Raw genomic sequence first — 27730 nt, 5'->3', positions numbered from 1 at the left:
TTAGGGTCAGTTTAGTAAAACAGGATGGCAGCGAGCATTAATCTCCTTGTGCAAAATGACTTTGTACACTATGGCATAAGATGCGTTTGCTTCCCGTAGAGAGCAGCACAAACTGAGGTCCATCCACTCCCAGTGAAACAGCTTAATTGATTTAAGGAGGAGCAGCGAGTCCTGTAAGCTCCAAAATCCCCTGTTTTGGGAGCTAGACAAGAAATTTTGCTTGCTTGAGCTAAAGCCAAAAGAGCTGACAGTCTGTGTGCAGCGGATGAACAAAATGTCCTAGTTGATGTTTTTGGACTTACAGAGACTCTAGACCATGTTTTCAATCAAGCACAGTTTGGGTTATGAGCACTCAGGTAGAGCTGTGCTGTTGATATGAAAAGATTTAAAAGGTTATGCTCCATGTGAGCTTAATGATTGCAATGCAGCAGCTACATTTCTTTAGTATTTTAACTGGGCTGTGCGACAGATGATTGGCAGCTCTTTTCTGCACACCAGTCCTTCACTAGACTGGACAAATGCGCAAATTGCTGCACTGCCAGTTTTAAGAGCAAACTCTGGTACATTTGTGTTTTCTTTAATAAATCTAAATTGCCACACACATAAATGAATGCCCCTGAAAACCAAATCAATCAGATGATCTAGCAATTACAAGGTGACAGTGGGAAGAAAAAAAATCCCTTGTAACAGGAAGAAACCTCACTCCAACAGGGTCAGCCTTCTGCAGTGTTCTACACTAAATTCTACCCACTTTAACGCATTTAATTACATGTAAATTTTCCATGTAATTGTGTTACAAAAGTACAGTGTCACATGTTAAATTTAATGGAATCTGGTCAAATGAATGTATTTTGCATCCATTCAGTTTATGTCAAGCAGATTTGCAAAGATATTATAGGTATTTGCAACAAACAACGTTTCTATACTTCAGCTGCATTTAACACAAAACTCTTGCTTCGAGTTTATTGAGAGTAAAAAAATATTTTTTTAACGTGTGGGGGAGGGGGAAAGAGAAGACGAAAAGGAGAGTACAGGGAGGACGGATGAAGCACAGACTATGGGAGAGAGAAGACAGATTTTTGCAGTGTGCACAAATGTGGAATAATATTTTGTATCACATGGTAGATATCTGTGGACAAGTAGTTGTTCTTATTATAGTATTTTCTACTCCACTTGGAGGACATGTGTAGGTGGTATCCTTGTTTGCACATTCAGAAAAATTGAGAGGGCACGTGGACGTCTGCCTCACATTCAGCCTCTGAAGTTAATGTGGGACAAAAGCAGGTGTTCACATACACTGAGACAGTACAACCCCCATGTTAGCATGTATGTCAACCGAACAGGACTGAAATAGTTTAAAATATAATTATAATTTTTTTACAAGAGCATATACAAAGCATCTTTGTGCAGTGCTCATCTTTAGCTAACTGCCTGGCATGTATCTGATCAGGTTAGCCCTTAAATCATATAATGAAGTGATCATTCACTATTCACTGTAAGGATACACTCATATAATAATATGGAGTCTAAAAGAGGCAGAGCGCAGCGCGTGTATTTCTGTGTTTACATTGGCCAGTGTGTGCGTACGTGATGTGAACATGTGTAACCATGATGACTCAATGTAACGCTCTGTGACTTTTCCCTCACAGAATAATTATATTAATTTGATATAATTGAGTTTCATTTTAACATGCACAGAGCACAGTTCTTCATGCAGGCGGTCAGTCTGCTCTGCATAAGCATGGCTCGTGTTTTTGCTGTTGTCTTGGGAAACTGCAACAGAAAAGTTGATGAGTATAAATGCAACGACATCACAGCGAGCCAGAGAGAAAAGAGCAGTGGACAATGAAGGGCAATGCATATGTGAGGAAAAAGGAAAATCATATATGCAGATAAAAACATTTTTTTAAAACTACTAACAGAATTGGATTAGTGTGAAATTAGTGTTTCTGTATATGATATCTTATAACTTTCACATTACCTTGTTGGATAAAATATAAGAGTTAAGCGTGAAACAGAAACCTTTAAATACACACTGGTAACTTAAAATAAGCATAACATGCTTCACACAGGTAGTGAATCAGAATGAGTTACATACAGTGCAGTTATTCCTGCATGCTTGCTGTATACGTACACTCTGTCAATAGACTGTGGTAAAATGATAAGAATCAATTATTGTGTTCTCCAATATGAGAAAGTGGGAGCAGCAGTGGTGATTTGGCTGTACTCTGCAAGTGCCACATTATGTTGTGTGAATCTTTGCAGTTATGCTAGCAAGTAATTTTTTTTGCACTCTCCCAGTACACATGACCACCTAATTCATTATTTGAAAGTGGTTTGGCAGTCTTGGTTAGGATTAGTTGTCCTGATCTCACCTACAGATCTGCAGTAGTAGTTAAAGAATATATTATGCAAACCAAAGCACTGATCAACTGTGTGTTAATGCTTGAAAATGTGTCAGTCTATCAAAAACAATAATAATAATGCAAATGCAGAGAGTAACAACGGCCAAAAACACTCTCACTAAACTGTGAAAATGAGCGTTTGATTATGTGGATTAAGGGGTTCAAATCATACTGGATCATTGTTAGTGCAGACTGTTTTCACGTTTATCTGTGCTGTTATCCTGAGGAAAGAGAAAAGCTCTCTGCCATCTTCGCTTCTCCTCCATGCTTCCCTCTTATCAGCCTTTGTGTAAGTTAAGGAGCTGCTGTGACAAGAGTCTGCTGTTGTTTAGCACACCGAAAGATAGCAGGCGAGGCAGAAATGTGTGTACCAAAACAATGCAGGACAAAAGCAGCTCCTCACTGAACGGCCTCTGTGGGCGAACACTTCCTTTCTCAAAGGAATTATGACACTGTTCTTTAGATTTAAGATTACCTATAAATAAATTTACATCGGTTTGGTGCAGTGTCATATGACGCTATTAGAAGAACCCATGGGGGGGGGGAAAAACATGCACAGATGTGTGTACTATACTGAGAAATAATCCATGACTGAATCCAGGAATGATCCCAATACTGAAACTAATTTCATTTGAATTGGAAGTGACACAATTCCAGACCCAGTTACATAAGGCTGTAAATAATCTGAGTGGACATGAGAGAAAGTGTGGAAATAAATGATTGGAGGTGACAGCAGTGGAGGTGTTAACTATAGAAAAGCTGTAAAATTGAGCAGTGACAGTCTGCAGATGGCTGCTATACTGACAAACCTACATTTCTTTTTCTGTCTGGTTCTTCACACCCTCGGTTGTTGAACACAACAGATTTGCTTTATCCTGCTGGGTGTATTCCCCCTTCTTCTAGCTCCATACATTAAGGATTTCAGTCTTCCCATCATGAGTAATGCAATACCATTGGCACCAGATACACAGAGCTACAAAGACTTCAGTGACAAAAGTGTCCAGGCGTCCCGATCTCAACATGAAAAGACTAAAGATACTAACATAAAAGCACAAACTAGCTTTTTTATGTTCTTGCTGGTTTTAAATATCATTCCGGTTAGTTTATTTGGATCATTTTTTACTGTGTTTGATTGAAATTGACAGATTAAAATGCTTTTGATTATTTTTTTCCAATGGACCGTCTTTTTATGTGCTTTTGATAACCCAATTTATGCACAGTATATATGCCTGAGTGTATGCGTGTGTGACTGTATGCTTATAATCGATCACAAACAAGGAACATCACCATGCCTGACCTGCCTAACAAATCAGCTGGGAGCATCAGAGCACACACACACAGAGAGCTGACGCAGGTTCAGTCGATGTCACTTCCCTCAGTGATGGTAATACGAGCTGTCATTAGGTTCAATGCAATGTGGCTCAGGCTGCATTGTGTATGTGGTTTGTGTGTGTTTAAACCATGGCAATTCAGCACCTAAGAGTTATTGTAGTATCCCATGATGTTCTGTGTATGAACTGCGATCCACTGCGATGATGTCACAGTGGATCACATGATTTGTCTGCTGATTGTTGTGTTTTTAAGCATGAAAAGAATCTAAATTAAATAGATCCCGATGCATGAATCGGTTCTCTATCGCCTAAAAAGGTGAAGAACCAAGCAAGACAAACACGAGATGTCACATTGGCTCCTCTTTGGACTCTAAAGCCAAAGCCTGGTCTCTGTATGTCCTTCACCTCTAAAAAAAATCATTTTCTGTTTGTCTTTCTACTTTCGCCCTGTACTGGAAAAGCCCTCTGGAACAAGAGATTTTTTTTACTGATGTCAAATTACATCAGTAGCTGATGATGTGTCATGGTAATATCTACACAGGGGAAACCAAGGAGCTGTAGCCAGTCCCATACCAATCAGTGACAACATTAAAACCAACTGCTTAATAATGTATAGCTCCCCCTCGTGCAGAAAAAAGCGGCTCTGATCCATCGAGGCATGGACTCAGCAGGCATGGGTTTAATGTTGCACTAGAATAGTGGATAGCTATGCTGAAGTCTGATATTGTCCAGAACAGCTTCAAAGACTGTGGTTCTGAGAAGCACGGTGCCTCTGCAGGGCCTCTTTGTCCTCAAAAACATTCTTTGGCAGCTACACTATCACCTCTGCTAACTAACTTTATGAGAGTGTTTATGCATGGGAATATTTTTGTGGACGTCTGTGTATGCTCTTGTGAGAGTGTAAGAGAGTGCTTTAGTGTGATTCTGTCAGCAGGCCACTGCATGGTTGTTTGTGAGGTCACGGACATGTAGGTGAATCAACCAGACAGCCAGAAGCAGGCCAATCAGCTCCTATTAGCCCGTTTCCCTTTGGTCTTAATCAGATTAATGACAGCCAGAAAGGCTCAGGATGTCCTGCTCAAAGCAATGAGCAGGACATCAACAGAAGAGCCACCGATATTCCCATCTTTTTATTCTTAGGAGAAGAGGAAAGTTTTTCACAAAGATTATATCGGGCTGTGATAGAACCTTTTATCATGTATATTTCTCTCGTTTAAAAGCATATATATTTTAAGCTTTCATGAAAATGCTGAATTAAACAAGAAAGGTAGGTAGTCACACATGCATGCACACACCACTCGTTTTAATGATTAGGTCCATCTTTTTATCTACATGTTATATTCATGAGATAAACTGAAGTGGTTGCAATATAGACCATTACATATTTTCACCTCTACTGTTTATGTGCTGCAGGTTAGAGCTGGCAAAGATTCGATTTTTACTGTAAGCTTCCTGTCTGCGGCCCTCATCCCTCACAGATCTCTCATTTACAGAAATAGAGGTCTGTCCTGTGATATCATGTCAGATGTAGATGATACAGAGAGCTCTTTAATTCTCCCTAATTATTATACTGATAAGTCGTGACTTAGAGACACTGTCTCCTTCTGAAGGCCATACTTCATGCAGTAGTATGGTGTGTTTCATTATGGGAATCTGTATCGTCAAGACTAATTTATCTCCAAATTAAGTCAAACGTTATACATTTGTCCACGACCTGTAGATGTAACTGATTATTAAAATAGATCTAGTTGTATCTGTTATATGAGTGTGCCAAAACAACTAAATAAAAGATAAACAACCAAGAAGTCATGTGAAATAAGATCAGATACTTTGCATTACTGTGTCAGAGTAGTCTGTCAAAAATCATGTCCTAGATGTGCATGTTAGAAAGTACCTCCTTTTAGTTAATGTCACTGGTTTCAGGACATCAGTCAGTCATTGCAAAGGATTGGCACCCAAGTATGTAAAATATAAATATAATAATTATGTATATAATTATGGTAACTTGCACAATTACTTTAAAGCCTGTAAAAATGATGGCACTAAACAAAAAATTGATTTAATTCCTCAAACATTATTGTAATGCTTTATTAAAATACTTTAATTCAAGCTAAAAATCTGCATTAAAATGGCAAATTCAATGTAAGGATGTAAAAAGATACATTTAGGAAAACTTTATCTCATGGACCTGACTGCATGTACCATCTTTGGACAAAGTAAAATCAATTTGGGATACACAGAAATTAAATTAAATTAAACTATTTTCAGATAAGAGATGTTCATAATCCAGATGTTGAAAGATGTTAAAAAGAGGTTAAGGTTAACAATCTTAACCTCTCCACTCTTGGCTCCTTCTGTCCTAACCTTTTTTTCCTGCTCTCATTATCACCTCCTTTTCCACCTTACACACTTCTCCCCTCTCTTGAACACTCTCCTGTCCTCCTTGTTCTCAATTTCTTATTCTTCTCTTCCTCCTCTCAGTCTGCCTCTCTCTCCTGTTGAGAGCCATCAACTCAGATACTGCACAAGTCTCCATGGCCACAGTTGTCACGGCAGCAGGCCATGTTGTATGTAAAATGCGAATGACAAACACAATGAATATAAACATCCAGTTAGTTAAAACAAACTGTAGGTAGCGCACATGCATGGAAACATGGAACACAGGGATAACACACAGAACCACACATGTATGCATTCCAACTCTTCGAGTATCTCATTATTTAACCCCCTAGGACCTGCCGTCCACATATGTGGACATCACATTTTGGGTTAGACCAAAATACTCAATGTTGCTCTACAAGGGCCTGATATCCACTTACAAGGACATTATACTGCTACTGTTCTATCGAAATTTTAAACGAATATCTTCATATGTGGCTCTTATTTTTCTTAGAAACAAAAATCTGGTAATTCTTTGTTTTTACATTCATCAGGTCCCAATCAGCCAAAATATCAAAGAGAAATTAAAAATGCATGCTGTGGAAGAGTTCGGGTCTTAGGAGGTTAAAGCCTGTTTACAGGTAGAATACTATGTTTTTAAGATCAAAAAGATAAAAAGAATAAAAACTTCTTTTTAACTTAAAAACAAAGAGGAAACTTGTGTTGTTTACTCATTATAGGCAATGTACAGACTCTCATGGCAGTGTCAAGAAGAAGTGCAGTTGACTGAATAGTAAAAGTTGCATAACAGTAACAAACACGCAGCAGGTCCACAGTGGCTCTTCATCATATGTGCAGCAAAGCATCCAGCTAAAGGAGAAAACTGGTGTATGCAAGAGATTTAAGTTCTCATTTATCCCGCCAGCTATAAACCTGCTTAGTAACAGATAATCTCCTCATCACATTTCCTGGTCATTCAATCCACTGCCACTTTCATTATTCACTCTGAACAGTTTTTGTTAGAATAATATACATTTTCATGTAAAACGCACAACACCTGCAGGACAGCAGCTTCACTGACGGAAAATGAATCACCTTTGAGCCCGAGTAGGTCAAGACAATCGCAGCTTATACAAAGGCTCATCCATATTACAGTTTGTTCTTCCTTTAACATTTGCTGCCATTAGCTTTTTGTTCACCGCTAAATAAAACACAGCACCTGGTCATTTCAAGCAGAGTTCATGCAGAATGTGGCAATACCAGAAACTCAATATAAAGAGCTTGTACTCAGAAGACTGCGATTTGGGTCAAGTCCAGCAGAACACTGTGTTGTGTCTGCTGTGCAAGGCTTAACACTGCAGTCGCTAAGTGTGCTCTGCTCCGTTGTGCCCAAGTGAGGTTTTAGAAAGCGTATGTGTGTGTTTATCCATTTATGTGTTTGTGTCCTACATTCCCTGCAGTGTCTGTGGTCCCTGGGCCTTTGGGTGCTAAGTCAGTAAAACAGGCCTCCTGACATCTGGGCGACTGTCACCCCACAGCCTAAAAACCTGTAAAGCCCCCTGGCTCCACTTGCATAACACTCAGATGTGTGTGTGTGTGTGTGTGTGTGTGTGTGTGTGTGTGTGTGTGTGTGTGTGTGTCAACATGTTCAGTACACTGTTGATAAAAACTCATAATGTGCTAAGTGTAAACATTTCAAGCATTAAGTGAGTGCCATTATATAAAAATATGGCATTCCCTGCTCCAAGCTGGTTTTACAGGAAAACATGTTGTGCAGCACATTCGCTCACTAACCTCAATGAGAGTTTATATTCTTTCGCGTTTAAACTGCATGAGCATGTTTGCTGTGGTTATAGAGAAAAGTCTATATTTAACACATGATAATGATGAAGAGGAGTGACAGCTCAGAGAAGGAAGGAAATGACTCACAATGATGGGACCACACTCTAATAAAGCTGTATGATCACGGATGTCCTGAGGCTACTTTAACAGCGACGACACACACACACACACACAAGCACACACAGCAAGAGGGACAAAGAGAAATATTTCTTTATCTATGGATATCTTTGTGAGCATGTTCACTGACTTACCCCAACCCATCAGGGGGTTGGGACGCATATCTGTAACCGGAAGGTCGCCGGTTCGATCCCCGGGCTCTCTGTCCTGGTCGTTGTGTCCTTGGGCAAGACACTTTACCCTACTGGTGTTGGCCAGAGGGGCCGATGGCGCGATATGGCAGCCTCGCTTCTGTCAGTCTGCCCCAGGGCAGCTGTGGCTACAACCGTAGCTGCCTCCACCAGTGTATGAATGTGAGAGTGAATGAATAGTGGCATTGTAAAGCGCTTTGGGTGCCTTGAAAAGCGCTATATAAATCCATGGCAGTGATTACATGTTATCCTGCTCACTGACTGACCCACGGTTGTGTAGCATTAAAGAGATTGGTGGGGGGAAAATTCTATTTCCTTATTTAGACCCAACTTAGTGAACTTGAAGTATCATAATTCAATTAAAAATTAACAACATCACCATATTTGAACATTTTGGAGACTCTAAGAAGAACAAGACTACGAACAAGACTACATTTTAAAATAGTGTTTAGTTGTTTTGTGAGTCTGTTTGTTAAAATTGATAAAATAATACTTTCAGAATTAACACACACACACACACACACACACACACACACACACACACACACATACGCACACAGAAGAACAGATGATGAACTTTGAACACATTGCAGTTCCATCATGTATCACACACACACACAAATACCAAATATGTTCACACAAGATTTGCGCATGAACTTTCTTTCCCGTTCATGGTGTGTCAACACTTTCTATCTGTATTATCTGCAAGCCCAGGATGAATGTACTCTCTCTCTCTCTCGCTCACACACACACACACACATACACACACATACACCCTGAAGCATAAAACTGCTGTTGACATTTCACAAGACACTCACACACAAGCATGGACACACTTATACGTAGTCCTGACAAATGTGCAGTGAGCAAGCTTTAACAGAGTGTAAACCAACAGGATAAATGAAGCTTTAACAACATTGACTTTGGTCTTCTCCCTTCAGCCATCGTTCCCTCACTGCAGCTGGCCCAGCTCAGTCTGATTAAAATGTTTAACTGGCATACATCAAATGCTCAAAAAGTCCCTTTCAGATCGTTATTTGAAACATAATCAAATAAGGAGATAATAAAAACACAGGATGAGGATCTCTGTCTGTCCGTCCATTCCTGCATACACAGGACATTCCTATTGTTGTGTATTTCACAGCTTTAGCCACATAAACTAAATTCGACCTCATTTTCCCGCTTTTGTCAAAAGCCAGTGTGTGCACACTGTGAACACGTTATCATCTGATCTCTGTGCAGAGATGTTCTTCCATTCTTTTCATTTTATGGGTTTATGTTGAAGAGATATGGACCTTTCAGTGGTATTAAAGAAAACAGCCTTGTGAGGCTGAAGTGAACTACAGAGACACACTGTCTCAGTGCCGAATGAATTTTTGTTCTCACTTATGCTAGCTATCCTTATTATTATCGCATTAACCATTGCCAGAAAGTTAAAAATCTGAAAAATGGATCAGCTGCGATTAGTAAAACAGCAAAATACTAACTGAGGTGTGCGGTGCTGATTCTCATATAGAAGAAGAATAGAGACCCATGTGGTTATGTGATGGGTGTGATATGTTTGTCTTCACCTTTTTCTAGAACAGTCTTCCTATCTGTAGCTATCACTGCCAATCTTTCTCTGCTCAAACACATACAAACAGCATCCATGCTTTCTGTGCCTGGCTGTTAATGAGAGGGCTTCACCTCACATACAGCACATACTCACATGGGAACACCTACATCGTTCCTTACACCCACCTACACGCATACACTATATACATGCATACACATAAAAAGGAGACACTGCACCTGCATGCAAATGGACACAAGAAAGTAGAAGAGGAGATCTGACTGTTTATGCTAGGTCTCATGTTATGCTAGTCTGATCCCAAATACTGATCCTAATGCATCTTTGTCTCCTTCCTCTTGTTTCGAATGATTGTGCTCCTCAGTAATCAATAGAAAATATGGATGAAATCAGCCTGACAGGAATAGTTTTAATAACTGTGTGATCTTAGACTCTTAATGACCACGTTTCTCTATATGTATAGAACAAAATGTATAGCAGCTCTATACGGTTGTCCCTTCTTTTTACACATGTACAGAAAAACACAGACGCTCACATGCTTGAAAGAGCAGTGCGCTGCTTTGTGTGACCCTCATTTCGCCTCTTCCCTAAACCTTTAATCCGTGCCTGAGAGAAACTTATGTAACCATTTTTAAGACTTAAGTCAGATGTGGAAAAACACATTTTTAAAAAAACCCATAAGATCGCAACAAATGCATATACACAATTGTATGCTGACTGTCCAGTTGTACATATACAAACAAACAGGGCTCCTGTACAGTATAGATGGATGCACAATAACACAATATAAGAATAGCAGGGTCAGTTTCTCAACTTCCAGGGAAAATGTTCATGTGCTGTCACAAACATACACTTTCTTTAAAATGTCACCGTTAAATTGCATTATGAAATCTTACCTTTACAGTTTAATACAGTTAGTTTCAAATTAAATATGTGATCGGCAGCCAATTAGAAGAAAGCTGGCTTGAACAGACAGTGTCCTTAAAGTGAAACGAGCTAAAACAGCATCAGTGAACTGAGGGGATGTACCACCTTCACATACGGTTAAAATGAGCATAACAAGTCCCCTTTAAACACTTTTGGAGTCTGCTGTAGATAAAAAAAAAAACCATCACAGAACATCTAAATTAACAATTTAACCTTAAACATTTAAATTCCCATAGGTTTTTTTTCACTTGCTAAATAATCAGAACTTTGTTATACAATAAAAACGTTAAATTCCTTGCTCTTACCGTTTTTCCTTAAAAGAATTAACATTTGTTGTATTCATTTGTGGTCGCGCACAAAAAACAATTTATTACTGTAAGAGAATCCTAAATTTTTAAAACAGTTTTTTTTTTTTTTTTTACAATGAGTGGATGAATGTAAATACACATAAATATGCACACACATACAGGGTAGCACAGTGGTCCAGTGGTTCATGAACTTCCCTCAACCGCAACCCTTTGTGAGTTATCGCCAGGTGCTCTGGCTTCCTCTCCAAGCATGTCTCCAAAGACAGGCTTGTTAGGTTAATTATAATGATTCTAAACAGTCTGTAGGCGTCCGTGTGAGCTTCAAAAGTTGCCTGTCTCTGCTTTAGGAATCTGATCGACTGGTGACCTACCCTGGGTGTACCTCACCTACTGTGCGATGTCAGCTGGGCTAGGCTACAAATGCACCCCCACCCCATCCCCACTTGAAAATAACCTTAGGGATGGTTTTTGTTTTTTTTTCAGGCAGGTTTTGTGAGAACAATTTTTATATTACAATCAAGATGAATGAAGTTTAGGCGAAGCATGGATTTTCCATGGTATGTGCTTTGACTTCATGTTATGACTAACAGTGAAACAACCCTCCTGCAATGTCTGCCTATGGTTTTAATCAGAAAATTATGTGGCTCATTACCATGGTTTTAATTTTAATATCCAGCATTAGCCAAAAAATTATTTACCCTTTGATCTCTGACTCATGCTGTTCATGTGAAGCAGGGGTGCTCAATCCCAGTCCTCGAGAGCTACTGTCCTGCAGCTTTTAGATGCATCCTTGTTCCGACACAGCTGAATCAAATGAATGGCTTGTTATCAGGCCTTTTCCAAACTTGATGGCATGCTGAAGAGGTAATCAAACATTTGATTCAGCTGTGTTGGAGTAGGGATGCATCTAAAAGCTGCAGGACAGTAGCTCTCGAGGACTGGGATTGAGCACCCCTGATGTGAAGGCTCACCCACATGCAGTAAAAATTGACTCCAATAATGAGGACAGACTGCACACACAGCCAATCAGGTTAAGTGGGCTGATACACTGAAAACTACTCAGAAAACACATCAGAGAAATTAACAAATGTTAAACAAATTTTTGTTTTGTTATCAAAAAATTGTCTGCTTTTTTTTTCTTCCATGATTGTTCATTATGTACAAATTGTCACATCAATATTAAATGCCTATATGTCTCCCACTGACTGCAGCACTGATAATACAATTTCTCTCTCAGTATCACGCCTGCTCTCTTCCCTTCATGCCAGGTTTACAAAGCAAGGACACGAATGGAGCTAAGCAATGAGTCATCCTCTTCCTATATAAGCAAAAATATATTATTCATTGTGATAATCTAGAACACTGGAGAAACCATTTGACCCAAAATAATGAAAGTGGACTTTATTTGAATAGAGCCTTATTTTAATAGGTATTAGAGCATAATTAAAGGTAGTAGTTTGTGCGCTTTTTTAAAACGTTTTTTTTAGCTTGTGTGCTTTACAACACACAGGTGAACCAAACCAGAAATGTCTATTCCACACTTTACTACATTAACAGGTCCTAGCCCAAGCTTCACAGCCCCAGGGGTGGAGGGTTTGGTGTAAGCTAATATATGATATCATATAATTCATTTTTTAATTATATTTAAGTGATAACATGAACTGTTCAAACACAGACACAGACTCTACACTGATCAGATTTGCTCTTCTTGATCCGACACTTTCAGATATACTTCATCTTATTTAGTCCACCATGACGATTGGATGCGATTTAATTTGATTTATATGTTGTGCCTAATGTTCCCTCTAGGCTGCGCGTGTGCGCAATTGCGCACTACTGGCACGGTCTCTGCGCAGAAAAAAGTCTGCGTTGCGCACACAAAAAAAAATTAAAGTAAATACGTTAGTCCAGCCAATGATGCGATTCACATTCGTATATGCGCAGCTAATCAACGTCGTTGACAGGCTATGACAGCGTCCTTATGTACCGACACCGGCGTTTTAACTAGCAAAGCGGCGTGGCTGATGTGGAGTGAAGCCACGTTATTGACAACTTGTACAACCATTGGAGATGTGAGCAGGACAGACGGAACAATTGACAAGTTTCCTTGTGTGTGTCACAGCAATGATGTTACAGGTGTTACAGGAGTGATACATCTCCTGTTGTCAGGCCTGCAGGTATCAGGCTGTTGTTCTCCTTTGTCTCATAGTGGACAGAAATTATTTTTGGAGTGACACAAATAATTTGTATGGCATCAGATTTGATGCAGAACAGCTGATTGTTCTGTAAATATTTTGAAATGTTTGTTTTAAAAAAAACGCCTTTGCACCATTTTTAGGTAAACAGCTGCAAAAAACTTTGTTTGCAAAACTCAGTTACTTTTTTTGAAGAAGTAACTATATAATTAATTGCCCAACATTGGTTATTATATACTGTATTTTGCACACAGAGAGTTACAGGACTCTCTCCCAGACCACAGACTCATAATACAAGTCAGAGCTTTATTTTTTTTTTTTTAAAAAAGAAAAAAAAGAAAGAAAGTTGTGTTTTCAAAATTGGAGTTCAAGTTATTTTACTTCCAATAGTGTTAACATCCTAAACGGGTCATGAACAAGATTTTCTTTAATTTTCATTGTAAGTGGGCTAAAGCAGTTAAAAGTAGTCTAACATAAATGCTGTGATTATTTTGATTATTTTAATAAAACACGTAACTTGGATGGATTCGACGTTGGCGTGATCACAGTGCACACGTCTGCTGTTGCTCACAGTGGTCCAAGGCGTCGCTCAGGGAGTTTACGTGTTCGCTCAGACACATGAAAAATTAGAGGGAACATTGGTTGTGCCCAACATAAAAGAAACTGGACTGAGTGGCTGTCGCTGTCCGATGTGCTGAATGCTTCTTTCAGTATGTAAAACATGAGTCAAAGAAGGTGGATGAAACACCCTAACAGTCAGTGGTCCTGCAGGCCAGTCCAATAGTGAATGGTATAGCCATAAATAAAAAAATTTAAAAAAAAATCAAACCATGAGCTTTGATTTAAATATCTGGCCACGGTTAATATCACAAAGCTTTAATAAAAGAGCTGGAACAGGCTGATAATGAATGTGCTGTATATGATAACTGCAGGCGTGGAACAAGAAGACAGCCTGAACTTATGTTAAGATAAAATGCAAGTTTTTGGCCAAAAGTTGCACATTAGTAGTTTAAAAAGACAAGCAGTATTTTCTGTTAACATGCGAGATGTCACCTAAGTCATGAACATTTTCTTGGGTTAAAGATCTCACAGACAGACACACTTACTCACTATTTTCATTCAGCTGATTCATATTGGATTCTTAATGAGCTCCTGAGCTGATCAGCAGTGAAGGTTTGTCAGCTAGTGGTCAAAGGGGCTGTCACATGTCTCCTGAATCACTACCCAGCTTAACAACATATGCATTCTCCACTCTGCACAGTGAGGGGAAGTGAAGAGAATAGCAGAATGCAGAAAAGGTGAGGCGTGTTAAATAAAGAAAATAATAAGAACAGACAGAGATCTGAGCATAAAACTAGGCTTCAAAGCGGAAAAGCTGAGGTAGTTAAGGAGACAGGATGACACATCTAATAAGAGATGAAGAGATGAGCAGAGAAGACTGAGAAGTCTGAGGCTAAGTGTATACCTTCATGCTCAATTTCAAGCATCCACATGTGGAGATGGCTACTGCTATCTACAGTTAGGTCCTTAACTATATAGACAATTATCCAATTTTTTTGTAATGAACATGAAGTTTCACTTCATCAGGTGTAATATTTTTTTTCATCACTTTGTTCATCTCAAGCGAGGTCAGGTTACCATGGTAACACGTATCCATCTGCCACATACTAGTGAAATTTACACAAAGGTATGTTGGGCGACAGTAGACATAGTGAGTGCATATTATGTGATTTCAGATGTGACGAGTGATGCTTAAATAGAGATCTGAAGAGCATGTCTGACACAGAAAGACATTATCTGACAGCAGAGGGGAGAGAATTTGATTCAGTCACATGACAGAGTTTGGGTTTTGTTTTGTTTTTTTCAAATTTCCTCTCTATTAGATGACCCTCCCACGTATAAGCTCCCACCCTACATCTCTCCACTCATCCAATCCTCCAATCCATCATCCATGCGTTCACCCCATCCACCTCCCCTCGCTGCAACCTCCGCTCATTTAGTGACGGATAATCCACTGGCCAGCTTAATCCCTCAACCTGCTCACACACACGCACACTTTCGCTCAGTCCCAGATACTCATCCGCAATCTCAAATATACAGACCCACAAATACACAGCAAACAGTCACATTTCTGAACCGAGCACCGATGAGATCAGCCCTAAACTTAACTGTTTCTCATATGAACGGGATGAAAATTCACCAGAGGAGCAATTTAAAATGCATTTCACATTTTTAGGAGTATTTTGTAACAGGCAAGCATGCATTGAATTAAGCTTTGAAACCTTTAAACCACTGTGATTTAAGAATATTCTATTTAAAAATATTTATATGTCAACATGTCAAAACTTTATTGGTAAAATAAGCTGTAGGTCAATGAGATAAGCATTAGCATTAACACTAGAATCTGCAACTGGATCCTAAGTGTAGATATTTACTCAAGTATACATGTTATCTTTGATGAGCATATAGACGACAATGGAGGGCCAATTTAAAAGCATTTTGCTTTTCTTTGTGGTAAATTTACCAGAGTTTTGTTTTTAACAATCTATTTCTTTTCCACTTCCCCATCCTTTGCTGTGAATGAGCTGATCAAACACCTACACAGTCTCTAAAAGTGCAAAGCACCTGCTCGAGTGTTGTCACTTATAGAGCCTCATGACATCTTTTCAGTGGTCTTTTCCGTGCATTTAGACACTATCCTTATTGACCTGTCCTTCACACTTTATGAAAACTCCTCTAACTCTGCTAAGAACATTGCGCTTGAAACAAAGTGGTTTTCGGATCATATAATTGAACAAGACCACTTTAAGATGCCAGTTTTCACATTTGCTTTCCCCATTTATAGCAGTTCTTATATAAAACTACAAAGACTTTAGGCACATGCGACCGAGCTTGAAACGAACTGCTAAAATGAACAGAAAGCTACGCACAAATATGCAGAATCTGAAGATAAGCAGCAGATTTACTGATTGACTGGGAATGTTTTTACAGGCTTTGGTTCATGACAATAATCAGCGTGTACGGAGAGGAACAGAGTGAATATATCTGGTAAAGATGCAACTTCTGAACCATAGGATATTATCTGATGAATATTTTGCTCTTTTTGTTTTTCTGTTTTATGTGTATGTACTCATAAACAGTGAGTGAATCAGTCACTGTTTCAGGGGCCCTGAGCTTAGATAGTCACTGGGAACTGTCAACACAAGCTATCAGATAACAGCTAATACGTTCCCAGACTGCTTTTGAAGTGTATTGAGGCTTTAACACCTTTGACGCCACCTCAATTAATTCTTAGCTTTTACAAATTCCAACAAAATATCTGCAAGATTGCATAGAGCCCCAAGTTAAATAAAGAATCTGCTTCATTTGTAAGTAGCGATCAGCATTCCGATGCTTAAGTTTATAAAACATGATGTATTGTATTGCTGTGCTGCGAACATCCCAGCACTCTAAGTGTAATCGACCTCAATCAGCTACAAGATCAATAAAGAAAATAATACAGTAACATATTAAAGCAGCTGTAATCCCCCGCTGAACCAAAAACAACTGCATTTTACACACAGGATTACAAAGTCAATAACGTTCAGTTCACTGCTTTGTTTCACTCTCGGTGCTTTCATTGTCCAGTTTTAAGCAACAGAAGGTGCAAAGAAAAATACAAAGTCTATCGTTTTTTTTTAACATAACAGCTTCCAGATTCTTAAATCTGCCATTTTTTAGTTATTTTCTCTGTCAAATTATGGAAAATAATGGTTTAGATGACACAACCAAGAGAATGATCATTTTGTGCCCAACTGATTTATTGCTCGGCCAGTATTAGCTAGTTGTTGATTTATTGGTATCAGCATTCTAACAATAACAATAAATTAAGGTGAAGTTTGTCAGAGGGAATTCTTTCCTTCAACTTTCCTGTTGGCAACACGTTTGGAATGCCACAAACAACCCGCTGATCCGAGCAGAGGCGAGATGAGCGCAAACGTGTATATAAATAACTACACATAACAAATGAGATGGAAATCTGTTTCTGTTTCATGAGTCTGAAAAAAAAAAAGCCAAAAAAGTTAAAATATTTTTTTCCTGATCATGTTGATGTCGGTCTTAAATATTGATCAGGCTCTAATTGTATTGATCATTTCTGAAGATCAGTAACCAATAGCCAATAAGCATCAAAACACAATGAATTGGAGGTAACCAGATAAAAATATTTTAACCACATTTTAAATTATTGCAAAACAAGAAATACATAAAAATTCCGGGTTTTTTTTTAAAGTGTTTCCTTTTAAGAGGAGAAATCGTTATGTGATGCGACTCTGAAATTCACTTTGACAGAGCACAGTTGCAAAAAGATAATACTTTTTTTTCTCTCCTCCTCACACATACTGTACATTGTGCAGTGAGGACGAGCGGAGACTTGGGCAGCGTGAATAATCCCCATCTGTTGATGGAAAATGTTACGTTTTTCTGTGTCTGTCTCTCAGTCACTCACACACAAACACATCCACGCATGCACACAATTCCCTATGATGCTAAGAAGGTCCCTTGCCAGCCTCGGAAAAAGAAATAAATAAATGTTTGGAGCACATGACAAAGTCCTCTGAGGACACTGCAGGTTAAAGTTATGAGAGAAAATGTATTCTTGCTCCTTTGGCAATAAAGTGCGGCATAAACTGCACAAACACACAAGTTAAATCAGCACGTATCTCATTTTGTCCGTTAGTTTCCTTCAGTCTTTTCTCAGCCCAGTCCTGTTTCATCTAAACATAAATGTATAAAATTCTGTGAGCCATTTACACGAGAGGTTGAACTTGAATATATTTAGACTTCCTTGAACATGTAGATGCCTGAGGTTTATCACATCAGAACAAGTCAGACAGAGTGAGAATAGCCACAGTGACAAGCCCGGTCATCTGCTGTTTCAATCAGATTCACACTGACATGAAGATTTTGGGTAAAGTTGGAGGACAGAAGGTTAAATGTCCTTCTTCAAGAGACAATTGGGGATCAATAGGAATAACGTGTGCACTTTCACAAGGGCACAAACAAGAAAGGACAAGCTTCTGATTTCTGTCACTTCATTCTGTCATTTTCATCAGTCCACTTAACTTCTAAGCTGGATGATGATTATTTTTTATATTTAAAAGCCAGAGTTTTGTAACCAGTGACTTCAGTACAAGGAGACAACAGATAAAAACCACTGATGGCAGCCTCAGAGTTGTGATTCTAGATTGACAATTTGGCAGATATCAAAACAAAATTAGTGATGCAGAGTCTAGTATTTAAGATTGTGCATGTCACTAAGACAATTCATTATGAGTTTAGTTTACATAGTTCTAGCATAAACACATTTTTAAAAATTTAATGCAGTGCATTACAATCAATAACTTTCTATAAGTTTCTATTTATTATTGTTGCAGTGAATAATTTATACATTTATAGCACTAATAATAAACACTGAGTCTTTAAAGACACAGAAACATTGCATGCAGCTTTAATGTATTTTTTAAAAGTGTTTATAAGTACTAGTCAGCAGTTAGCTGTAAGTAAGCTCATTTTACTTAAAGTTTGAAGGATACACAGTTTGAAAACCCTCCTAAAAGGTTTTCTCTATCACTGAATAATGCAGAAATATAAAAGCAGGTAGCAATGTGCAAATTGTTATTGAATACTATTATTATTATATTATCAGTTTTAATGACATGCTGTGTGTTCAGTTAGCTCTCAACAAACCAACAGATATTTATTCTACTTATAAGGGTGGGCCGGAACTTTGCAGATGCTGATGTTAAGTATGTTGTGTGTCAGTTTTGGGAGTGAAATTATGGAATCGACTTAATGATGAACTGAAGATGTGTTTCTCTTTGTCATTTTTCAGGAAGAATTTAAAAATTTGTATCATTCAAGGTTTCGGAAATTTGGTTTGATGAATAACTTTGTGTTGATTTAATTTCTTGATTTATCATTGATTTCTTTTCAAACTGTTATATAACTGATTTATCAATGCTATTTATTTTCTTGGTTAAGGATTTGATTATTCCTATGGGGTAAAGGATATGATAATTATAAGCCACAAGGCTTCAGCCTATTCCTTTTTTGATTATTGTATGATGGAGTACTTTTATGTAAAATGATAATCTGTGTTGTTGACCGAAATAAATTTCACTTCACTTCAGATGCTTTAAGAGATGCAGTGCAATACACCAGGATCCGTCCACCCTGCATTTTACCTTCACTTAAATATTTTCTGCTGAAAGCGGTCAAATATCATCATTGTTCTCTGTAACAAGAAGCCAGACTATTTATCCATTTCAAGTGTTTGCCTGCGCTAACACTATGAACACCATAACGAGAGGGTCAAGATTCACATTTCATCAGTCTGTTCTGAACAAAAAGCCATTTATTACCGAAGGCACTCTGACATGTGACGGCAGGAAAAGCACAGGTGTAAATAACAAAATGGATAAAATGCGAGTTGGATGGTTTCGTTTCAGCGCCGTGCTGTTGTTAATGCTGGCTCGCTGACACGCTCACATGAGACACAAATCCAACAGAGTCATTGTTAATGTCGTTGTTGACGGTGAAACTTTTTAGACTCATGTCTATGATGAGAATTACAATCTGCTGGACATTCAACGGTAAACCAGACAACAGTAAAACACAAACACAGTTTATTCACTTCGCATACAGTTTGTGTGAATGTACACAAAACCTACAAATCAACTCATCAGATAGATTTAATCACATGTGCAAAAAATCAATTTTCTATTTTCTCAAAAATGATCTTAATAAAAAAAACATTAAACTGGTGCTATACACGTAAAAACGATGATATTTCTAAGATCTGATCTAAAATTGTTTTCTTGCATTGTAAAGTAATAACTATTATTCTGTTTGTGCTTTGATGCTGCCAGACAACACTGTAATTATGGAGTCAACAAAACAAACTGGTTTCTATGTCAAACTCCGTCTCTGTCTTTTCACCTCAGTGCTCCTCTTGGGAGCTGCTGTGTGACACGCAGAGGGATGACCCAGTGGGTGGGTGTGTGCATGTGTGTGCAGTTCATTTATGCTTTCATAAATGCACGCACCAGTGTTTGTTTGTGTGCCAACAAAACAATGAAACCCAACACATCTATTCAAATATTGCCGGGAAAGCCCTCTGACGAAACTCGCACGTCCAGCACATCAATCTCATGCAAAAGTGTATAGCCATTGTGTGTTTTTATGTGGCCGATGACAATAGTGGAAGTGGAATCAGCTAACAGCATGATGCATGGTGTGCATTCAGCATCTGCAAACGCACACATGGCAAAGCAAAGTATAAAAAGACACGAAAAATGAAACCACAAGAGTATCACCTGTTATTGCTGTTTAGCATTAAAAAAATTGAACTCTCGAAAAATAACTAATCAAATTCATTTTTGGCACTTTGAGCACCACAAAGCAAGTGCCACTTAGTTCTGTTATATTCAAGAGGCTGCAAGCATCTCTACAGTCAACATCTCCCAAACTGAGCAGTATACACAAAACAATCTAAATAACATCAATGGCCACATACAACATATGTTTATTTGATTCTGAAGTGAACTGTACCCCTCAAATACTAGTCAAGCTGTTTTTTTAGCATGTGAGGCCCCAAATGATGTGTTCCTTTTGTTTTAAGCAGAGAAAAACAATTCATTTCAACCCAACTCAGGCAGCTCCTGCATCAGAGCTGTACAGGAGCCCGCTCTGAATGTTTGCACTGCATGTTCTCCAAATAAACTAAAAATCTACCTAAATACCTAATTTCAGACTTTTCTATGTGCATGGCTTCAATTTAAATTCAAAGCATCAATCTTCCACAATAAAGGTTATAAAAAGCTGCAAAGTGCATGTATGCCCCCTCACATTCATTATTAAAATGGCTTCACATTAGACTTTAAGTAAGACTACGAACTAGGGCTGGGCCATATCCTACTGTTCACGGTAATACCGGTATAATGTTGGGCAACGATAAGAAAATGAAATATCGCGGTAGAATATGGGTAAAACGCGCATGCGCAGTGCCTTTGTTTTCATATGCACACGGCGGAAAAAGCATGGCAGCGACGGAAAATGAGAGCGGATCGTTGAATGAAACGGATGAACCAGAATTGGTTTGTAAAAACTTCAGTGGTGTGGAACTGGTTTAGCTTTCGTCCGTCAGATATACAACAAAGCACTATTTTTGGTAGAGCATGCAAGCGGGCTGTCGTTATTACTGTGTTTTTTTGGAAAATACGGCACACTTAAAATCAATCCTTTGATTTTCCTGAAAATCGACAGTGCCCCTTATAATCCCGTGTGCTTTATGTATGAATTCTGGTTGTGTTTACTGACCTTGAAATGATTTTATGTGGTACACGTCGCTTGAAAATCTGTCAAATGTTTCAGTATGACTTTGCTAAGCTACAAGGCCGCACCGCTTGATTGATTTTCGGAGCATTACGGCTATCGTAGGCAGGAACCTCGCGGAGTGATACGTACTGTGCTTCAACATAATATTACCGTATTGTGTGTGTATAACCTCTTTTTAAGTTTTGTGGATATTATACATGGTTATGCTGAGGACATGTCGGCCAATTTCCACTGGAAATGCCTTTTGGTTAAACTGTCAGCAAGGAATTTGCATTTGCACTGTTAAATTTTTATATAACTTTAATGCACATAAAAGCTGCTTGTTTAGAAAATACATTGATGGGTTTGCTTGTTTTTTGCACTAATAAAGTTGTGGAGTTGTAAAGTATTTTGTCTAGTGTCAGTTATATCCTCGGTTATATTGTTATCACAAATTTTCAAATGTATATCGTGATAAATATTTTTGATCATATCGCCCTGCTCTACTACAAACAACAACAAAATCATCCAAATGTGTAACATGACACCTAACCAAGCCTTTGAAGTCCTGCACCGTCCCACAGTACACCCAGCTGACCACAAACAGGCATACATAAGCTGAAAGGGTTAACACACGATTACATGAATAACATCCTTGTTACTACTCACCAGTTCTTGGTTGGTAGAGTTGGAGTCGTCTCCAGGAAAGGGGATGTAGATGGCTAAGGCCACACAGTTGGCAAAAATAGACAGCAGTATAAAGATATCAAAGGGCCTGAAAGGAGGTGGTTAAGGAACACGGTAAGTAAGACCACTAAAAGTATTTTATATCGTACTAATAGATTAAGATAACTGTCATTATCCTGTTAACAGTTTTTTGATTTTTTTTTTGGGGGGGGTATATGCACATTTTTAAAAAGTTATAGAAATGTAGCTAATGATAAAATGTCCTTATTTCACCGAAACTTGCATATAACCGTTGTTTTTCTAATCCATCCCCCAACTAGCAGTTTAGCTAATGACTCGTCTCCATGGACCCTCCCTTCTAATTACAAGTTCAGAATTTGGAATCAGCATCCAATTTCAGATCATGAAACTGAGTTATTTATCTCACTGACAGATTCATTTATACTTTCATTCACTCGCTGCTCTGTGACACAATCCATCCACACAAAGACACCAAATGCACTGAGACACCCAGACGCCTGCTGGTCCCTGAGCTAAAAGATACTTCCACTCCACCAGACTGATGCAGGCTCTGCGGATCGGATTGTTGAGGGTGAGGCAGAAAAGGGCTCTGGGCGGTCTGCCGCTGGTGGATCCTCCCTGCTTTTTGCTTTTGGCATACTGCTGCCTCTTCTTCTGTGCCAGTGAGCCCACAGGAGCTGGCGTAGAAGTGGTACAAACTGGGGGACGTGAACTTATATTGGGCTTTTCAGGATCGCCCTGCGCTTGCCGGGCTGCGCTAATGGCGGCATGCCAAGCGAGGACCGGGCTGACTCCGGGTGCAGCTCCACCGGGACCCTGAATGGAGTTGTTGGGCCCGAGGAGGCCATGAGCGGAGCCGACGGGCTTGCCGGTGCTAGCTGGAGGATGAAGGGACTGTGATGGATGGAGCTGGTGCAGATGGGTGTTTCTTTCTGACCAGGGAGCTGAGGTGTCAGTTGGGGTAGTGGTCCTTCTGTTGCTGGCATACTGTGCCCCTGGAGAGAGAGAGTGGGAAACAGGGATAATATTTTGAGATTGAAGTTATAAACAAAAACACCTGAACATGTGTGTCATTGGAGGCATTGCAGAAAAGCTGCAACATTCCAAAATCCTTTCCACATTTTTACAATTTCAGGCTCATATCTGCCAGCTAGTAATAATACAGATGATATACTCACTTTGAATCCCTATGCAAAAAGTAACATATCCAAAATCTACACTAACATTCAGAGTATTCATCTATGCTCATGGAGCAAAACAAAGGCTCTAGAAAAATTGCCTAAAATGTGTTCTTAATCTACACTATTCAAATGATAAGCTTGCAGAAATATATCCTAATATTAGCTCAACGTGTTTACACTTCCATCAAGAACCAGCCACTCCAGCTCGCATGTTTTGCCACAGCCAATCATTGAACAGTTTTCGGAAGAATATTTTTTGAGGCCCTGACATTCTTGTGTAGACAAAACACAGTGGCATCTCCATCTTGTGGCTCTCCTGCCTTTGGAGGTCACGATTTCCGCAGCACCAGCAAAGACAATTGTGTTTGCTCCTTTAACATCTCACAGATGTATTTTCTTGATTGTCAAAAAGACAAGACTCCATTCTTTAAAATCTGGGTTAGAGAAATGCTTTCTATGCTGTGTTATAAAAACTGAGGTACAGTAGAGCCAACTCTCTGGAAAGATTCAGAACCACCTGGCTGCCTTTCACTGAATGGCTATCATAATGCTGCTGTTTTTGTCTTGTTAATGTACATAATAATGGCACACTCATGAACTGATGGTGAGTTAAGGAGAACGAGTCCCCCCATCCCTATTATGTATACTGTTTATGTTATTATATCAAATTGGGGTTTTTTCTGTCTTGTACCCGTAATCTTAGGGATGGATGTGGGGAACATTAAATTTTTTTAGAAAATTATAAATACAATTTGTGCCAATATGTTTCTGATATATTGGCTATTTCAGCTATTAGTCCATATATTGGCAGAGACATTTATAATGGCTGATAAATTCAAAGTATAAGAGTGAACAAGCGATGGGAAAAATACCCTTCAGCCATGTTATTAGCATGGATGTTGTATTTTTTGCCCATCAAAAAGCACTTTGCATTTTCACTGTTGGCAAAGGGATGGAAGTCTACAAAAAAGATCAGCTGGTCACATAAAGGTGTAATCCACAACCTGCTGTGACAATAAAATGAGATTACTTTTAAATAAAATTGTCATTATAGGACTCATAAATAATACCCATAGTCTTGGTCTTGGTCTTAAAAATCAGTCTTTAAAGTGCTTTTCAAACAAGGACACCACTATGCTTTCCCAATGAATGAGGAGACTGAAGATAACCGCTAGAATTTCAATTCAGCTTTTTGCAAAACTCTATTGGGAGCCTAATGGCAGTGGACATACATATATAATGTCGACAACATTATCACTACTTCACATTTAAACTTGCCTTGTACATTTACTTGCTTAATATGCAATTAACTGTCCTTTAAGAACCCATCCAGAGATAAAATGGGCAGAAAAATAAGAAGAAGAGGTGATTATGGTGATTATAATTATGGTGATGACGGGCTTGAAAGGAGCCCAGAAAAGACAGCTATAGAAAGAGAAAGCAGAACAGCCTGCATGAATGGGAGAGACAGAGAGAGTCATTAAAATCAATGCAGACCATGAGCTAAAAAGTCAGTGCCCTTGACACAGTCGCACACTGCAACTCTATAGCACAGTCACATCGGGGAGTGTTGTCAGCTATAGACTGGCCGTGTCATCCAGCAAAAACAGCTCCAACACACAACTAAGCACATAAAGAAAAAGAAAGAAAGAAAAAAGAAATGAGGAATCGATTTGTGTGGGTCATGTGCAATATGAGAGAGAGGCACAAAATCTGAGAAGAATAAAGCTTTTCTTTTAAAAGGTAATGATTAGACAAAGTTGGTTCCTTTATCAGATTTCAGGCAAGCGCCTTAATTTTATTACTTTTCATCAATATTCTGTGTTCGTCTGTGCAAAATCATAGTCACGATGACTCGGCGCTCATAGTTAAAACATGATAGTTTATGCGGGGAAGTCTATCCAAAACGTCACTTCACTTTAATTGCGCTTGATGTCAGCGCGATCGCAGGTGAGAGGTGCATTCAAAACATTTCAGCACTACCCATCCTCATACAGCGATACACCACCGCCACAGGTGCAGCAGAACAAGTGCACGCTGCTAGTTAATAATAGTCACAGCCTGTCCGACATGTAAAAGGAATTAACCCAGCGCTTCTGCTGGATGTCGCACATCTGTCACAAGATGCTGCAAAACAGCTGTTGACTGTTGCTGTGGTCGAGTTTTGCTGCTTTTGTTTGGACAGCTTCTAAACTCTAAAAGAAAAACTTAGAAGAGAAGGAATTTACTTTAAAAAAGTTCATTTAGGGTCTCGCAGCTTGTTCTGCAGAGCGAATATATTCAAAGCATCCTGTCACATGGTTTCAGAATGACTGTTATAGTCAACCATTTTTCGGAGAACTAGCCTCAACTCGCTCCCCAGTGGATCTGATTACTGGTGTTATCACAATAATGTAGCCTACAAGCGCTTACAGTGTTAATACACAATCCCTGCACTGGAATAAGTTGAGGAGGGGAAAAAACATGTCAGCAGCAGCCACGACTCAGAGCATATAATCACACGGATTAATCAGACATCCAGAGAATAAACCAAACGAGCGCTCTCGCCCCCTCTCCCTCTCTCTCTGCTGCGCTCCAACTCTCCTCCTGCGCTTCCACACGCACGTTTTAGGTTTTGTTTTTTTTACCTTCAGACTGTTCATCTGCTTCTTGCATCCTCGAATCCACATCGAAAAGATCCGTTTTAAATCCAACTCATCGTTGGAAAAACCGTCCGAAGGTGTCGAAGGCGCGAAACCTGAACAGAGCCTTTAACCTGAATCATAAAATGTTTTCCGAGCGCAGACCCTGAGAGGAGCGCCAAACATTTTCGCCACATCCGGGTGCCTGCCTGCAGATTCACGGCGTATCCGAGAGGACGCGCTGGCAGGGGTAGTCAATCCAGTGCTGTCAATTATCCTCTCTGTGGCTGGGGACGGACTGACACAAGTTGGAGCAATCGCGTGGGCTCCACTGTGCTGAAATCACGCGCGCCCACCAACTGGAAATGCACCTGTTGCTTCCTATTGGGAAACTTGCAAAGAGCGAATGAGATCATCTCAACGTAAACATTTAAATGTTTTTAACTCTAGACGCCAGATGCTGCTTTAAAAAAAACCCTCTAAAAACAAATCATCTGACTGGAGAATTAAGTCGTGCGATGACATCAGAGAGCAACGAAGACAGGGAGAAATGTATATCTATCTCACTATATTAAATTGTATGATCCTAAATTAAAAACTGCTGCAAGGCTGCAATTAAAGGTCGTTTAAAGTACAGCCGTGTACCTGCTTTAAAACTATCCACGGGTTTCAAAACCTCCGAATCTGTTTATCCTTTACGATTCGGTTAAGTGCTGTAAGAAGGTCATGAGACACGTGACTGCACAAAAGAAACCAGTCGGAACAGTGATAAATCTGCTAGAAACAAATGGTGACAACTATACTTTCCCTTAAGAGGGAAATTTCTGTATTTGAGGATGAATACCATGTCCCTATCTTATCCTATCCTATCCATATGAAGAGTTAAACGCTCGGACTTACCCCGCAGGGGTCTTGCCCTTATGATTAACGGCATTAGATCACCTGGCTCTTCTCGGGGGCCTCATTGCGCTTTTTTCTGTCCTCTCTCCGCGAAGATTCGAGAGGAAATGGGTTGTTAGAGCGGTGCTGGAAGGTTACCCGTGATTGGATTACCTGAGCCTGCGGGATAAAGTTTCACGGTGGCGCGTAATCCTCAGATTATAATCCTGCTCCACTGTTCCATAAACTGCAGGTGAGGGAGGCAGATGCAGCTCGGTCCGGACAGCAATCCTGCACAATCCCACTATGCACGCAATGGGTTTAAAGTATTATGTCCAAATAATTACAATAAGCACAAAAAGGTCACGCCAGGACACAGGGGCGTTTTAACTTTTCACTATCAGTCTGCCATTTCGAGCAAAGTTAGGATTTAACGTGACTACAGATGAGTGCGATTTCAAATAAAGAACATAAACTAAAGTAGACGTAAAGTGTCACAGAGGTTTCGAATTAAAACACACAGCCATAAATATCGTTTTTCTTTAACTGGTTTTCCTCAAATAGGTTTTACTATTTGGAAATTATATCCTATCGTAAATATCTAATCATGCCACGATTATTATAAGTTATTATTATTATTTGATCGACTTTGAAGCTCAAAAGAGTCACCAGAGTTTTTTTCCTAGAAACATTTTGTATTTAAGCACTCTCTAGCTCTAGC

General features: G+C 39.2%; 1 protein-coding gene across 3 annotated transcripts in view; it reads right to left on the bottom strand.

Moving 5' to 3' along the window:
- The window catches only part of cacna1db (calcium channel, voltage-dependent, L type, alpha 1D subunit, b), an 86502-nt gene extending 59438 nt beyond the window's left edge, over positions 1–27064 (bottom strand). For all 3 annotated transcript variants that reach the window (XM_085343795.1, XM_085343796.1, XM_085343794.1), the window contains exons 1-3: positions 27031–27064; positions 22852–23323; positions 22290–22395 (exon numbers count right to left, since the gene is read on the bottom strand). In XM_085343795.1, coding sequence (XP_085199921.1) covers positions 22290–22395; positions 22852–23323; positions 27031–27064 — 612 coding nt within the window. The remainder of the gene's footprint in view (positions 1–22289; positions 22396–22851; positions 23324–27030) is intronic.
- Between the last annotated feature and the right edge of the window lie 666 nt (positions 27065–27730).

This window comes from Diplotaxodon limnothrissa, linkage group LG20 (assembly GCF_057381915.1).
Source record: "Diplotaxodon limnothrissa isolate DT_005_m linkage group LG20, D_limnothrissa_male_GT1.1, whole genome shotgun sequence".
NCBI lineage: Eukaryota > Metazoa > Chordata > Actinopteri > Cichliformes > Cichlidae > Diplotaxodon > Diplotaxodon limnothrissa.
This window is presented reverse-complemented; position numbering and strand designations above follow the sequence as displayed.